At 33.1% G+C, this 16,665-nt stretch overlaps 1 protein-coding gene across 4 annotated transcripts; it reads right to left on the bottom strand.

Annotated features, from left to right (window-relative positions):
• Positions 1–482: 482 nt before the first annotated feature.
• LOC132631720 (uncharacterized) lies at positions 483–4,517 on the bottom strand. 4 transcript variants are annotated; one of them, XM_060347409.1, is made up of 4 exons: positions 4,294–4,513; positions 4,072–4,202; positions 2,786–2,858; positions 483–741 (listed from the first exon to the last, which is right to left on the bottom strand). In XM_060347409.1, the coding sequence occupies exons 1-4, from the start codon at positions 4,441–4,443 to the stop codon at positions 616–618; spliced, it is 480 nt and encodes a 159-aa protein (XP_060203392.1). In that variant the 5' UTR covers positions 4,444–4,513; the 3' UTR covers positions 483–615. The 4 variants fall into 4 exon arrangements, with proteins under 4 accessions (XP_060203392.1, XP_060203391.1, XP_060203394.1 ...); XM_060347408.1 differs by having other exon boundaries at positions 2,786–2,862; positions 4,064–4,202; positions 4,294–4,509; XM_060347411.1 differs by lacking the exon at positions 483–741 and adding an exon at positions 751–1,554 and having other exon boundaries at positions 4,294–4,517.
• Between the last annotated feature and the right edge of the window lie 12,148 nt (positions 4,518–16,665).

The following is a 16,665-nucleotide window of genomic DNA, read 5'->3' as shown; positions in this document are numbered from 1 at the left end:
AAAAATAGTTAAAATAGGCCAATAATATGATGACACGTGTCCTCCGTTAAAATGAAGGGTATATTTGTGCCCAAAGTATAACGGCAGGAGTATATTTGACCCCAAAGTATAACGAGGGGTATATTTAACCCTTTTTCAATAGTTCAAGGGTATATTTGATCCTTTTCCGAATTTTTTATATAATATTAGCCAAAGTCCACATAGTTTGACTGTTAAAAAGGGAAACATGACAATAATCCGGGATGGATGGAGTCCCCAACATGTTTTTAACTTTCTAGATGTCATGGGTAGGGATCTGCCTTATATTCGCCCCAATCAAGTTATTTTGTGATCATGAAATAAAAACAAAGGGGCATTACGAGCAACTCAAAATGCAACTTTATATATATATATATATATATATATATATATGTGTGTGTGTGTGTGTGTGTGTGTGTGATTTTTATGGAGGCGAGTACATATATGTAGTTGAATGAAAAATATCTCAACAAAAGCTATGAACTTAATTATTGAGGTAGGCTACCCCAGAAGAGATAAAGTTCTGTTCAGTCATGCTCTAATAGTATTGCAGGAAACAAATAAATGTGGATACTTAGAAGAGACATCTGATTAATTTTAGTTGTGAATAGGCGATTTACGGTGTGGTGGATCGTAATCCATCTCTATAATGTCTCGATATAAACTCTTATTTCCAGTCTGGGAAGCCACGTGTATATCATGGGTTGTTGACCATCTTGCACCCTACAAAAGTATTACACAGTTGAATAACAAGTCACGTCAACTCAATAGTTTTCGCATTCAACATCATTGATCTAACAACAATCCAATACACACTTGAAGTGATTTCATCTTCATATTTTTTTCAGCTGAGGATGCATTCATTACTGCAACTTAATAATCATCAGATCTCATCAGATCAAAAGTCAATCTACGGTTACTCCAAGTAATTGAAGAAGCAATTCACTAAACATCATGAAAGCTACTACTCAAGATCATATAAACAAGGGACTTAAGTCATATATAGTTACGGTATATATAGTTACGGTAGCATAGAACTTTTGACACTGTTAATGTTTTAATATGTTGTACTCCCTCCGTCTCAAAAAGAATGTCTTAGTTTAACTTGACACAGAGTTTAAGAAATAAAGGAAGACTTTTGAAATGTATGGTTCAAAACAAGCCGTAGATATTTGTGTGGTTGTAAATCATCTCATAAAGTTAAATTGTTTCTAAATATATAAATGTATCAATCTTTTTGAGCCAAACTAATAAGGAAAGTAAAACAATCTTTTTGGGACGGAGGGAGTAGTAGGTAATTAAGTTGCCGTCTGTTTCCAAATTATCAATATATCTTTCAAGTGATATGATTATGCAAATCTTCTGTTATATCATCGGAGCATATATAGAATTTATAATCTATAGACATTATACCGAGCTCGCTTAAACAAACACAAGCTCTAGAACAACATTGCATCAGAGAGACGTAGTAGTAGTTGCAGATTATTTTGCTTATAAGTAGGTCAAGAATTCCTCGCACCACACATTTTGTCGGTCCTGAAAAAACTTGACAAGATGTCATGTCCATTTTGATTCATTAGATGTCAAAAAATTAGCGGCAAAAATAGACCATGAGAATATGACATGTCAATCTGCCCAAATTATTGACTTAGCTCGTCTTGATTCGTCAAATTGAAATCATTCTAAAAGTTCGGATGATTTGGGTTAAAGCATATATCCCAAATTGACTTGTGATTTAAAAAATAAAATTTTAAAAAAATAGAATTTGTTTGATATGTTATATGTGGTGATAAAATAAAATAAAAATACTAGTTTTATTTGATTATTAAACAAAGTATAAAAAACAAATAAAGAAATTAAAACTCGGTAAGAATTGAACAAGTTGGGTTATGACTCATTATTTAATAACACATCTTGATCACCCAGTCCATCTTAGGCCAATTGACGGTGGTTGAGCAATGTTCATTTATTGATTCAACTTATTTTATCCCATTCAAATTCAACTCAAACGGCTAATTTGCCAGCCCTTACAAAACATCGGCATGTATGCACGAGGAGACAGTAACCTTTTCTTTGGGGTTTTAAAGAAAAACTTACAATATAGTAGCAACTGCTAAGAAAAAAAATCCTTCCATGTGTTAAAAAACAAGGGCACTGAATCTTCTCTCCTAAAAAAAGAGTGATATATATGAGAAATTTTAGAGTCTTAACTTCAACGTGCCCAACGTGGTATATAGGAAAGGGACAACTCCGTTTACCGTACTGAAGTTAGGAGTCAAGATTATACACGGCAACCTGATCAGTATGAATTACACTATATAAGGGGTCGTTTGGTTTGGAAATAAATATTGAAGGGATTGTAATATATATAGAGGTAAATAATGCAGGAATTGTGATATAGAGATTATCTTTTATTGGACGTTTCATTCATGATATTTAAACATACTATACATAACTAATTAAACTTGTCTTTGGTTTAAAATTGTATAAGGGCTTGAAAAATGGTTTGAGGAGACCCTTAGGAATAATTTTACCTATTCCAGATGTTATTCGTATATAATTAATTACGGTATTGCTTAAACCACAATAATCCTGGTATAAGATAATTAATACAGAAATTGGTAAATAAGTTATAACATGTAATACTCATACTGTTAAGAGAAAATTGCTACCAAATATTAAATAAAAAACATAGTTTAATTTATGTCGTGGTTATTTTGTCTATACATCTAACGAAACGTGCCCTAAAAGCATATTCTTCAGTTACCTTTATTTTTGCTGCCTTGAGCAAACGGGCGTGGGGCAAAGATGATAGAGAAGATTCAGACCCAATAATTTCACTACCTGCATGTCTAATTCCATCAATAACTTGCAAATCATACTAAGGGAACAACAGTAGAAAGGAAAGCGAGGGACAAATTATTCTACCTATGAACCACTTGAAGTCGGGGACAAGACTTGAGAAAAAAGTTGAAAAAGAATTTCAAATTTGGTTGGGATGTATGACCTCAATAAACATATTATAAAATCAGAATTTCATTAAACCTGCAATTACCACTACGTTAGGATAAGAAACTAATCAAGTAGGAAATATGATACAATATAGAAGCATTGATTCAAGAACTTGCGTGAGCTTAGCACAAATTAAAGTCGTCATTTGTCAAATAATATTTATTTACCATGTGTGCGCAATAGACCTGATATGACTAAAAATTCTTGAAAGACATATACTCACCCCGTTTCAGTTTATGCTCGATACAAAATTTAAAGGAGTATTTGTAAAACTTTTAGTGTAAATGTCATAACATTCAAGCAATTATAAAACCTTTAAAACTTGTATCTTTAAACATGCAATAATATTTGTATTATTACAAAACTTCTCATTAAAAATAGGGAAAAGGGTCAAAAATGCCCCTCTATTTTGGGAAAATGGCTAAAAATATCCTTTGTTACAAATTTGGGTCAAAAATACCCCTCCCGTCATTAAATTTTTTAAATATACCCCTATCTTAACGGAAATCTCCAAATCCCCCAAAATAACCCGATTTTATTTTTAAACCCGATCCAACTACATAAAAAATTCATATGCGATCAACTGGTTCCTGAGTCCTACATCTGGAGCCACTAGGCACAGGAGCGGGTAACCCTAAGAGTTTTTTATTTAGTTGGATCGGGTTTAAATAGAGCAAGTTTAAAAATGAAATCGGGTTATTTTGGGGATTTCGGTTAAGACGGGTATATTTGAAAACTTTAATGACGGGAGGGGTATTTTTGACCCAAATTTGTAATGAAGGATATTTTTAGGTCTTTTCCCAGAGTAGAGGCGTATTTTTGACCCTTTTCCCTTAAAAATAACATAAAAAGTTTAAAATTAAATTAATTCTAATATAAAAATATATCTTTCTTTTTCGAACGGACTAATAATGACTTAGAGCCGCATGAAGCGGAACGGATGAAGTAAAATTCCAATGTCTTATCCGAAGGAAAAAAAAAAGATATACTACTACTTAAACATGATATAGCATTGAAGAGAGTAAGACAACACCTGAAAACGTGCCTTTATTATCATTCTTTTCCTTGTGAAAGTCTTCTACTGATTTGTTGGCCTGTTGAAGGTTCGCGATTCCTTTTGAACCGTTTTCTACACGAGATGAATCAGTGCTAAAATAAAGCTCCTCTACAGCCTGCATGCGTATAATTTTCCAAGTAAATAAATGTCCATTCCATATAATAAACAAAAAAACATCACGAGTTTCAAAACGTATTGAATTGTACCTTGATAGCTAGAGACTTGCGAGCAATACAAGGATGTTTGGGAAAGTAAATCATGATTATGACGTAAAATAAGAAGAAGGAAAGATGAGATGAAGATGAAAACAAAAGGGGCATCATGTTGATATTAGTCTTTTCAAAGTGTTGGTTCATGAGGAGATATGTCTAAAGTTTTAGTAAATTTATAGTGGAGGAGAAATGCACATGAGTACTTAGCAACTGTGCAAAGGAACGTGGAAATTTCAATTTTCTGATGAGACGTATGAACAAGTTATATAAAGTTAAGGTGGCCTACTTTTTGTCTCCTCACCCCCTTTCCCTAATTACTCCAAGAATTCATGAATTCGAAAAACAAGAATTTTTCACAGTATTATTTGCAAAATCCTCTTTTCCATTTGTAACATACTTAAAATCACCCTAAGGGGTCGTTTAGGTTGAAATCAGAATATCTTAAGATTATAATTCTGGAATTAAAACTAGGACTATAATCTAAATAATTTATTTCAGTTATTCAGATTATAGTCTTGATTTTAGGTAATACCTCCAATCAAATATGAAATAAATTTATTCTTAAATTTTAAATCAGGATGACCCACCTAATCCCTCCAACTAAACGACCAATATTACCCATCTGTGCTATTTTATGATATCATTAATATTCAGAGAGAGTCAAATAAATTTTTAATTGATGGAGATCTTTTAGTATATCTTTAAAATAAAATAAAAATTACTCTGGAAGTGACTTTTCATGTAATTCATAATATACAAATTCTCCCTTAAAAAGACTTAACTAATCAATGCCGAGATGTGAATTGAGAAAAATAGTTTAACCTCTTATATTTGGAATTACATCATTTTTATTTTTATTTAGTTAGTTTTTCGTTTTGGCGGACAGAGAGTATATAGTTTATTACTCCTCTTGGCAAGAAAAGAGGAAGCATGGAATGGCAAACGTTTCTTGTTTAATTTGTTTTTTGTGTGACTATATTTTCGTAGATTAAGTTATATACACCGAAAATATTACTAGAGTCTATAAGAATATAAAATAACTTATTAAACTAAGTAATTATTTTACTTTACAATTTACTTACTACTCTATGTTAACTTAATCTAAAACTAGTACAAAATATTCATATATTGACCTTGCACAGAATTTAAATTTTAAGAACAGAAGCCCTGTTTATTCTTCCACAATGTATACGAGCTGGCATGAGATTTGTCCTGGGCAAAGCAATTGTCTCTATCATCGGATCGACACATTAAGCTGTCACGTCAACAGCAAACCGGTTCCTACATAGCCAAGCTGGCGTGTGAACAGTTTCATGGAAAACCTATTTAATAAAATACATACTAGTAGTATATATTTTCTGAGAATATTTTATGTTTGAATGATTATACGTACTTGGAGATAATTACCTATTATGCACGTTTCATTGGATGTTTTACTAATATAAACAATGAAACTACAGTTTGCAACCATTATTTTGCAAAAAAGACTGATCAGGCCCCCAGATTAGTAGTAATTCGATCAATAATATTATGCAAACATTATAAAAAAATGCGTGAAATAACACGTATTAATGAGCTTGTTTCATAAAGTTATATTAAAATATCTAATGATACAAATAATAGTTTTACGAATTGAAAAGATAATAAACATAAAATCGAAGAAGATTTTCTTAACTCGGTAATAGAGAGGAAAATATATGTCAAAAATTAAAAGTGAAAAACTGTCAAAGTAATAAGATCTAAAAGATTGGTCGTTGCTGTGGAAACAATTTTGGTTTGTTTTTCAAAATTTTTGGGTTAATTACACTAAACACCCTAGTAATATGATCCAATTTCGGATACATCTCCTATATTATAAAATCAAACACTTACACTCATATATGATGAAAATCTTACACTTTCAAGTTTCAACCACTATGAGGGATGCTAAGTATATTAAAATATAATGACTAAAAGATAAATTAAAATTATAAATAATGTTTTTATGTATTTATTTTTAATGAAATTTTAAAAAGAGGACAAACACATTTTTTGAATATCTTTATTCACGTCTTTAATTAAAATAACAAATAGCTCAAGGTATGTATCTTGGAAAACACCTAAATTGAAAAATGAACGCAAATTACATTTAATAAGATGACTAGAATTTTTATGTATTTAAAAATTTATTTTTATAAAAATATTTACACCTCCTGTATAATAAAATCCTAAACAAATGAAACTTCATCTAACTTAGTAACTTAAGATAATTTTAATTTAAAATGTAAGAATAAATAAATAAACTAAACTAAAATATTACAGTATAATTTTAAAGACAAATTACATGCCTAAAGTGCAAGAAAGTTATTATTGATAGTGAACATATTTATTAAGTAATTTGTGTTCATTTCCTGTTTTTGAGTTTCAAAAGATACATGTATCTTTAAAAAAAGAACTGATTCTTGTTTTGATCAAAGGCGTGAATAAAATTTCAGTAAAAATATTTATCTACTTTTAAAAGTTTATGAAGAGAGTTACCTAAAAAATATTTAATAATTTTAATTTTCTTAAAAAATTATAATTTAATATACATAGTTACAAATTTATCTCATAGGGGGTGTAAGTGTATGATTTACATATGTATAGGGGTGTATGTAAGTGTTGAAATCTAAAATGCATGGGTTGTATCTAAAACTCAATCATACTATAGAGATGCTTAGTGTAATTAATAATATTTTGTAAATAAATTTTATTGTGTTAACCAATTGGACATTTCTCGATAGAAAAAGATTTTGACAACCGTTGCTATATGTACTTTAGACTATACAACAGTTCAACAAAGCGTACAACAAAAGAAATACCCTAATGAGTATTTCCTTACAAATTTTAGCCGCTATACAATTAATGTGTACCTACCGTATAATTAAAGTGTATATATTATAATTATTCAATTATTATCATTTGTTATACATTAAGTATACACCAACTATAAGTTATACGGCTAGAAGGGTAAAAATATTTTTAGCCAACTGACAAAAAATATGAATATACTTTTTACAATTTTTTCAGGGCTGAACATGGTCAAAAGTCCCAGAGATATAATTACTAGTATGCTATTTTGGGCTTGGAATTTGGTTCTATGTAGACAAGTAGTTGCAATGAGTAGCAGAATCAAGGAATAAGGATAAGCCTCCCACAGGGAAAGAAGACTGCACCTGTAAGATTTATGTAAAAGGGACAAATTACTGGATACAAAGTGACCCATATTAAGTGGCGGATGTAGACTGTAGAGCGTTGTCGTCGATGGAGTATAGAAATTTAGGAATCCGCGACTTAAGTAGTATAAAAAAAAAAAAAGTTGAATCAAAGTAGTACAAAAAAAAAGCACATAAATAGGATTCAAGCACGAATTTCGTGCGTGAAAGAACCAAACTGTCAAAAATAACAGTTTGGCCTTTCACGCACTAAATTAGTGCGTGAATGAGCAAACCAAAAGTCTCCCCCTTTTCACCTTTTCAGCCAATGACATTTGTTGTCATTAGCTGCCCACTTGTCTTCTCCTCTTCTTCTTAAGTTCTCATTGCACTGCATCGTATGGAGTTCGGAATCAAAATGCCCCAAAAACAATCACTTTGAACCAAAATATCCCAACAAAAAAAAAGTTACAAAACTACCTTTAGCGCAGTAAAATGCTGCGTTATAGAAACAGTACCAAAAAGCAAAAAAAATTGGCCAAACTTTATTTTTTGCAACACTTAGTGTTTTTTTCCATACTTTGACCAACGATTAGTCGTGTGTCAAGACTCCGAAACGTCAATATTTTATATAGAACCTGATATTTTTTTCTGCGTACAATAATGTAGGCCCAATACATCAGGATACGTACGTTCGGATCGTCATTTTAGGGGTTGAAAAGGTGCCCGAAGTAAGTTTTGTTTGAAAAAACTTAGTGTTTTTTCCATACTTTGACCAACGATTAGTCATGGGTCAAGACTCCGAAACGTCAATATTTTATATAGAACCTGATATTTTTTTCTGCGTACAATAATGTAGGCCCAATACATCAAGGATACGTAGACGTTCGGATCGTCATTTTAGGGGTTGAAAAGGTGCCCGAAGTTAGTTTTGTTTGAAAAAACTTAGTGTTTTTTCATACTTTGACCAACGATTAGTCGTGGGTCAAGACTCCGAAACGTTAATATTTTATATAAAACATGATATTTTTTTCTGCGTACAATAATGTAGGCTCAATACATCAAGGATACGTAGACGTTCGGATAGTCATTTTAGGGGTTGAAAAGGTACCAGAAGTAAGTTTTATTTGAAAATTTTAGGGTGTTTTATTTTTTAAGATTTTGATTTAAGCGTGTTATTTTTTAATCAAGACATAATTTTATTTTGAATATAAATATAATTCTAAAAAATATAGGGAGAAAAACTAGTTGTAAAGTCGTCAAACTTTAGATGGTCATAACTTACGGAGAATTTTTTTTTGCTTCTATAACGCAGTAAAATACTGCGCTAAAGCAGTTAACGGCTCCAATTTTTTTTTGCTTTTTGGTACTGTTTCAACCCCTAAAATGACGATCCGAACGTCTACGTATCCTTGATGTATTGGGCCTACATTATTGTATGCAGAAAAAAATATCAGGTTCTATATAAAATATTGACGTTTCGGAGTCTTGACACACGACTAATCGTTGGTCAAAGTATGGAAAAAAAACACTAAGTGTTGCAAAAAATAAAGTTTGACCAATTTTTTTTGCTTTTTGGTACTGTTTCTATAACGCAGTATTTTACTGCGCTAAAGGTAGTTTTGTAACTTTTTTTTTTGTTGGAATATTTTGATTCAAAGTGATTTTTTTGGGGGCATTTTGATTCCGGACTCCATGCGATGCAGTGCAATGAGAACTTAAGAAGAAGAGGAGAAGACAAGTGGGCAGCTAATGACAACAAATGTCATTGGCTGAAAAGGTGAAAAGGGGGAGACTTTTGGTTTGCTCATTCACGCACTAATTTAGTGCGTGAAAGGCCAAACTATTATTTTTTGCAGTTTGGTCCTTTCACGTACGAAATTCGTGCGTGAATCCTATTTATGTGTTTTTTTTTCTATACTACTTGGTTCAACTTTTCTTTTTTTGTACTACTTAAGTCGCGGATTCAAAAATTTAGTAACTTTTGGTCAGATTCTATTATATATTGAAAACTTCACTATATATATAAATATTTAATTGTGAATTCAATTATTATTATTATTATTGTTATATATTTGAGATCGATATATAAATTAAAACTTCAAATATTAAATACGCCCATCCCCTATAGTGGATTAAGAGAATGGTGGAGTACAAGTGTACAACCAAACCCCCTGAATTTGTGCCGTGAACATTTTCTCTTAGACGTTACCTTTTTTTCTTTTACCGTTTTCTTTTTCGTTAGTAATAACAGTACATCTGGACTTCCCAAATGTATCATGTGTCCCTTCTGTTACGTTCCATCAATAAAAACCCTTCAGCGTCTATTGATTCACATGTTAGCACGGGGATTCACGATTTCAGTGAGATATATGCGGGGTTACTAAGAGGTGAATTCATGATATAAATGTAATTGGTTAAAAAAAATTAGGTTGTTTAATGTATTATGCTTTTAAAATTATAGGTTTAAAATTAATTAATTTTTTTCAACTAGTAAAAATGATTACATATATCACTATACTCCTTGCCGAAGATGTTGGAATCAATTGAACCCATTGACTATATGTTTATCATCCACTATTACTAGTTTTAATATACACATTTGATTTAATTATATAAAATTTTATAGTAACAAAAAGAAAAATAGAAATTACGATGTGTAGACTTGAAAATTGTGAAAATAATCCAAATAAAGAAAGAAAAAAGAAAGAATGCTTAATGAAAACACAAAAAAAAAATGACACAACCCACTGAGAGAGGCGCACTCAATTCTAAAAAGAAAATGGACAGAAGATTTGAACTCCTAACTTCATTTAGAAAGAGGCACTCAATAACTACAACATTCTATGAAACTTTGAGTTTGGGTGCATACATGTATATTTATATCCTTAGAAAAGAACATTACTATATATGATTTAGGGAGGGAAACAGATAAATGTTTATCTGTGCTCGGTGTTTACACCAAACTGTATAAACGCACTATAGTTAAGTAACTTAATAAGGTGAAAATACATGTTAATTAATCAACGATTAAGTGCTAAAAGGCTATGTATAAACACATGTCATGCATCTATTGGCTTGGTATAAATGCCGAATAAGAATAATTTCTTATTGTTTAAGTCCCGGGTCGGCCCGCCATGCTATCATTCCTCCTGTTCACCAAAAACAAAAATGAAAGGCCTTTCAATTATTTCCTACTGGAAAAATATTTCTCCACACCTTTAATTGTACAAAATTAAATAATTTAACTTTAAGAGTCATAAATTAAAGTAATGTTAATTATAGTTAAGCGATAAATATTTATATAGATTTAGTGTAAACTTGTAACGACTCGTTCGGTTGTTTTGAGTATTGGAGATCTCCAAAAGGCACTTTTTGTAAACATGCACATTATGACTTGCGGGGACAGTTGGAACGGGTCCCGAAGCAACCAAATGCGTATGGAAGAAGAAAACCAAAACTAGTAAAAAATAAAAGTTTACCAAAGTCAATATTCAGGGTAAATGGACTCTATATCGAGATTTGAAAGTCAGTAGGTACCGACGGGATGTTTTTAAGATATTAACGCTCTCTAGAAAATTTCCAAACCCTAGTCGTCAACAACCTTTCACACCGGCAAAATGGCCAACCCTGTCAGTGGGCAGCCGCCTCTGGGGGCTGCTCCACCCCTTTTAATGCATACACAACATTCTCAAACCATTATACAACCAAATAATCCTACAGATTTGCCTAAACTTACAAGTTTGCCTAACAAGAACAAAAGTAAAGCAACCATATCCAAAATTCTTAACCCAACTGCTACTGTTTTGCCTAATGGCACGACATATGCAAACCTTCTGAAACCAGCAGTAACACCTATAACAACAGCTATACCACAAAAACTGGTGGTTTTCATTGATGGGGAACCACATGTAACATGGAGTTCATCGGAGGTTAAGCAGCTAATCATCTAGGAGAACTTACAATATGCAGTGTTGGGTAAGTTTTCATATGATATCATCGACTTAATGTAGTTGAGAACAACCATCCCAGATCAATGTTCTATTAAGGGTACATGCGAAATTGGATTAATTGAAGATAGACACATTCTCATTAGACTATCATTATTGGAGGACTATGTAAAAATGATTTCTACTCCAGCATATTACATCAAAGTTAAATCTCGATATTGCCAAATGAGGCCTTTGATTTGGAACCCTTGGTTCAAGCCAGATGAAGAAACCTCAATTGTTGTAGCATGGATAAGATTCCTAGATTTGCCTCCAAACTTTTGTGCTAGGGAAGCAGTCCTCTTAATGGCAACAACAGTAGGCAAACCATTGAAGTAGACCTAGCCACTGAAAACAAGAGAAGACCAAGTTGTGCAAAGGTGAAAGTGAAATTAGATATATTGGCAGAGCATCCAAAAACATATCCGAGATAGATGAAGTGACAGGAAAAGTGCAGTCAAAATGGGTGAAGATCAAATATGATTTTCTACCTAAATTTTTGCAAAATTGCAAGGGCATGATGAGAATGAATGCAGGGCTTTGCACCCAAAACTCCAGAGGCAATACAGAGAACAAATTGGTATAGCAGCCAATCAAAAGAAAATGTTAACAAGTGTGGTTGAGAATGTTCAAGCAAGACAAGAATGGCTGCCAAGAAGAAAAAATAAGTACATAAGAGATTCCACTAGCATAATCATGATGAACAAAATACTCAAATGGAAGAAGCAAAGGTGGATACACATAATACCTTTGACATTCTGGGCAATGTTGAAAAGGAGGGCCCGAAAGGAAGTGATGAAGCGAATGCAGATGATAGTAACTCTGGAGATAAATTAGAGGAGGTAGTAGATGCAGTAGGTCCTATAAAAAGCAATACACAAGTGAGTAGTGGTACAACAGAGTGGAAACAAAAGTGTTGAAATTCATGAAAAGACAGTGGAGGAAGTGATAGCAACATTAAGAATCAAGTCAATGAGGACGGTGTAGACATGTGTTCTATTGGAAAAGCTAGTCCTGAGAAGTCACAAAAAGCAATAGATGTTTCATCTACAATAAAAAGCAACAGTGTTAGTTCTCAAAAACAACATCAAAGGGAGATACAAGAGAATGAAGAACAACAACAATTAATAGAGGAATCACAGTCATCAGTGCAGAAAGAGAGTATACAAGAGCATGATAGTTAGAAGGAAAATGATCATCAAGGGAGAAAAATCAAGGATGGGACTAATAGTCCAAGTAGTTCTAGGGCTTTATAGACAATTCAAACACATGCTACTGGGCAGTTAGTACAGACAGAAGTAAGAGAACCAGAGAAGAACAATAATAAATCACAAGAAAAGGACTTGAATGTTCATTCAATCAGTCACAACATATAAGATGTGTCTAGGGCAGGAGATTTAAGTAACACCCCGTACCTTTAACCTAAGCTTTGACTATGATCCTAGACTTAGAAAACCAGATAAAGACTGTGGGAATTGGAAATTTCCTCTTCAATTGTAAGATGGTGGTTTACGCCCATAAACAGTGATCGTATTTCAGTATACGACCCGTAATTCAAGTCGTAAACTGTTACCAAGAATTTCTGAGCATTCTGGAATTTGGCAGTTGGATGTCATATGGTTAAATACGGACCGTATTTCAAAATATGGCCCGTATTTCAAAATTTATTTGGAATTTGGGAAAACGTCCTTGATGAAAGTTGTAGATCTTTGAAATACCTTTCCAACGGTATATTATTGGGGTCAAACGGACATCTGTACAAAGAGTTATGACCATTTTACTGAAGAGACGCAGTGCAGTCCGTATTTCAAAATACGGCCCGTATTTCAAAATACGTCCAGTATTTAACTGGGCCAAAAATTTAATTTTTTCCAGAACAGTATATATTCGTCCATATCAGTTCAAATCATTATTTTTCATTCCTTCAAGCCCTAGAACGACCTCCTACCCTCCTCCATCATCAAGAACACCAAGGTAAGCCTACTATAATTATTCCAAATCAATTCTAAAACCTATCCTTGTAATCTAAACAAGAAATTATCATTCCTAAACTAGGGTTTTCAAGAAAACCCATCTCAAGGTTCAAGAATCCAAGATTTTGGAAACCTTCTTCAAAGCTCAAGTCTTTAATTCAAGTTTTGGAGCGACTAAGGTATGTGGAACTTCCATCCACATGTGGGAATCTCTACGTTCTTCCCCATGCTTCGTTTCTTGATATCCATGAAGTTCAAACCCTAGGGCATTAAACCCAAAATATTGGTAGCCCGTATTTATGTACATGAATTTTGTATCTATATTCAGTATTGTATTCCTAATCTTCCATTACGGTTATTAGGAACTCTAGCTTAATCCATGAATCATGAATTCTTCCTCATGTGTTCTCATTATGTTTATATGAAACTTTATGATTTTTTGTAGCAAGTTACAAGCATGTTTTCAAGTCTATTATATATATAACTTTATGATTTTATGTAGCAAGTTACAAGCGTGTTTTCAAGTCAATTATATATATACAATTATGAACTATTGTCATTACTCATGAATCAAGAACATGTTTGCAAGACTATACAAGTTATCTCATGAAACCATATTACAAGATATTTCATGAAACCATGTTACAAGTTATTTCGTGAAATCATGATTACAAGTTATTTCACGAAAATCATGGGCTTCTTAGCCAACTATATCATGTTCATGTTTTTGGGAATTGCTTAGTTAACTGAGAAGGCTCAGATAGCCTGAAACTACGTAGCCACCGTAGGATAAGGGTTGTCAGCAAGGAGGCAACACCTTCATTATGCAGTTTGGATCCTTACATGCTTATTATTACTTAAATCTCATATCCCTAGCAAGGTTGTGAGTGTTCTGCTGGTAGGACGCAAGTACCAGACCATGTTGTCGGTTATACTATAGCATTCCCCACGTTACAAGTAGTTTTACATACAAGTATTTCCATTGATTTACTATTTTAAGTATTTACTCACGTTTCAAGCTCATGTTCAAGTTATGTTCAATTTCAGTTCATGTCCTATACCTATGTTGTGCCATGTTCTTCATTTCAGCAGGTTTTACATACTAGTACTATTCACCATGTACTAACGTCCCTTTTTCCTGGGGCCTGCACTTCACGGTGCAGATACCGATTTTCAGGAGCATACATCTGCGCAATAGGATCACTTCAGTTATCAGCTTATTGGTGAGCCCCACTCCTCTCGGGGTTCAACATAGAGTCTGCATTAGTATTCAGTTCATGGTAGTCCACGGCCATGTCTTGGTCGTTAGTATTCAGACATGTTTTAGAGGTTTCATAGACAGATGTTAGTTCACAGAGTCAATTATGCTTTCATGTTTGCAGACTATTATGTTTTCATGATATTTCATGCTATGAGACAATTTCAAGACTTTATTCCGCAAATTACATTTTCATAATTTATTTAAATTGCATCATATAAATTACATTGTTTTGATGCCCATGTTGACAAGCAAGCCATGAGGTTCGCTCGGACACATGCAAGCATGGCCCGAGTGCCGTGTTACGCCCAGACCATGGTTCGGGGCATGCCAAAGCTTGGTATCAGAGCCCTAGGTTCAAGTGTCTTAGAGAGTTTATGAAACCGTGTCCAGTGGGGTCACTTTTATATGTGTGCGGCGCCCACACATATAAACAGTTGACCACCAAGACATTTAATATTGTCTCACTTCTTTCAACTCAAGATCGTGCAATAAAGTTATGTTCTCAGAAATCACTCGTACTAGGGTGTTGTTTCCCGTTCTACCGAATACGCCTCATCTCAATAGATAAGGATATATAAATCTAATCATTATCGATGTGTTGCTTTCAGATGGAGTCATCAGGAATTATTCTAATTCGTGCCATGAAGTTTAGATCAGTAAGTAACATTCTTTTTCCATCGAATTCTGAACGTATCAAATGTGTAAGCAGCAAGAAGGAAATTCGAGACCCAAGACTTGCCAAATAGTGCATGGTGTGTTTATCAGGTGTTAGTACCATTTGAAAGATAAATTTCGGTATGGTAGCACACGTAGATTATATACCCTATAGGGTAAGTTTATTTGGACTCTTTGACCATGAAACTATAGTATAAGGGTGATGGTTCATATTTAAGACCCCACGAGGTATCATGTTATGAAGTTAACTGCAGCAGGCATAAAATTCCATGGTGGTTTTGAGCAGGAAATAGCCTAAGAGCCAATCACCTGTAATACTAGAAAGTCTCGACTTTTTTTAAGGATATATATATTTTTGTCATATGATCTATGCACATGACTAAGAAGGGACTGATGCGATAAGAAATAACACGAGCAGACGATATGAATTTTTTTTTAGGGTTAGTTTTAAATTATTTCAGCTTATTCAGATCAGACCTAGAGAGTATCACGTTAGTAAGCTACTAAAAGAAGCAGATATTACTATGAGATAAAAGATATGAAAATTCCCTCTTAGGTTATGTGATTAAATATTTATCCCTGATGAGTATAGTATTATCCCTAATGAGTATAGTATGATATAGTTTTGAAAGTGTATAGGGAGTTTGGGGTTAGTTGTTCCAATTCCTTGTTTGAGACAGATGAAATTTCCCTAAGTGTGATCCATGTCTATAGTTCAGAAAGATAGTATACAACCCCAGAATAGAGTCAGATAAGGAGGAAAAGTTAGAAATAACATTATGCTTCACTTTAGTATTCAGAGAAGAATTAGAGCATATGATGCTAGCAAGTGGTTAACAGAAGCATAGTGAGTAAGTTTGAATAAACATAGTGAATTAGAAATTTTCAGCAGAGTTAGTAGAAGTACGATTTGAGTTACTTAGTCAAGTTAGCACTACTAAGTGGATAACTGTCTGAATACACCGAAGGTGTGCTAGAACCCAAAGGGTTTAAGTTAAATTTGAGGTATAGAAATTAGTGAAAGAAGAAAACCATCTAAGCAATAAGAGAGCAAGCTACAGAAAGAGAGCCTTTAAGAGTTATCAGAAAAGAGTTTTCCCCAAGACTGACAAAGCTAGCATGCCAGTTATGTACATTAGAACCCGTTCATTTAAGTAATCCAGTTTTCCCAGTAAATAAGACTTGCTTGAAGTAAGCAGAAAAAATGAGTCGTCAGTATTTTAGAGGAAATTAGCAGAGCCACTAGATGACCACTTATCGCTAACTCGAGAGATCCATAGGCTTTAAATGTCAGC

This window comes from Lycium barbarum, chromosome 3 (genome assembly GCF_019175385.1).
Source record: "Lycium barbarum isolate Lr01 chromosome 3, ASM1917538v2, whole genome shotgun sequence".
Lineage (NCBI taxonomy): Eukaryota > Viridiplantae > Streptophyta > Magnoliopsida > Solanales > Solanaceae > Lycium > Lycium barbarum.
The sequence above is the reverse complement of the archived record's forward strand: the minus strand, read 5'-3'. Positions and strand labels throughout refer to the sequence as shown.

What these genes read in the sequence shown, in the direction of transcription:
- LOC132631720 (XM_060347408.1), bottom strand. Translation starts at nt 4,443, where the DNA reads ATGAACCAACACTTTGAAAAGACTAATATCAACATGATGCCCCTTTTG. An exon ending in GCAAGTCTCTAGCTATCAAG is followed by an intron (nt 4,203 to 4,293) that starts GTACAATTCAAT and finishes ATACGCATGCAG; the next exon opens with GCTGTAGAGGAGCTTTATTT. An exon ending in TCAAGGCAGCAAAAATAAAG is followed by an intron (nt 742 to 2,785) that starts GTAACTGAAGAA and finishes ATACTTTTGTAG; the next exon opens with GGTGCAAGATGGTCAACAAC.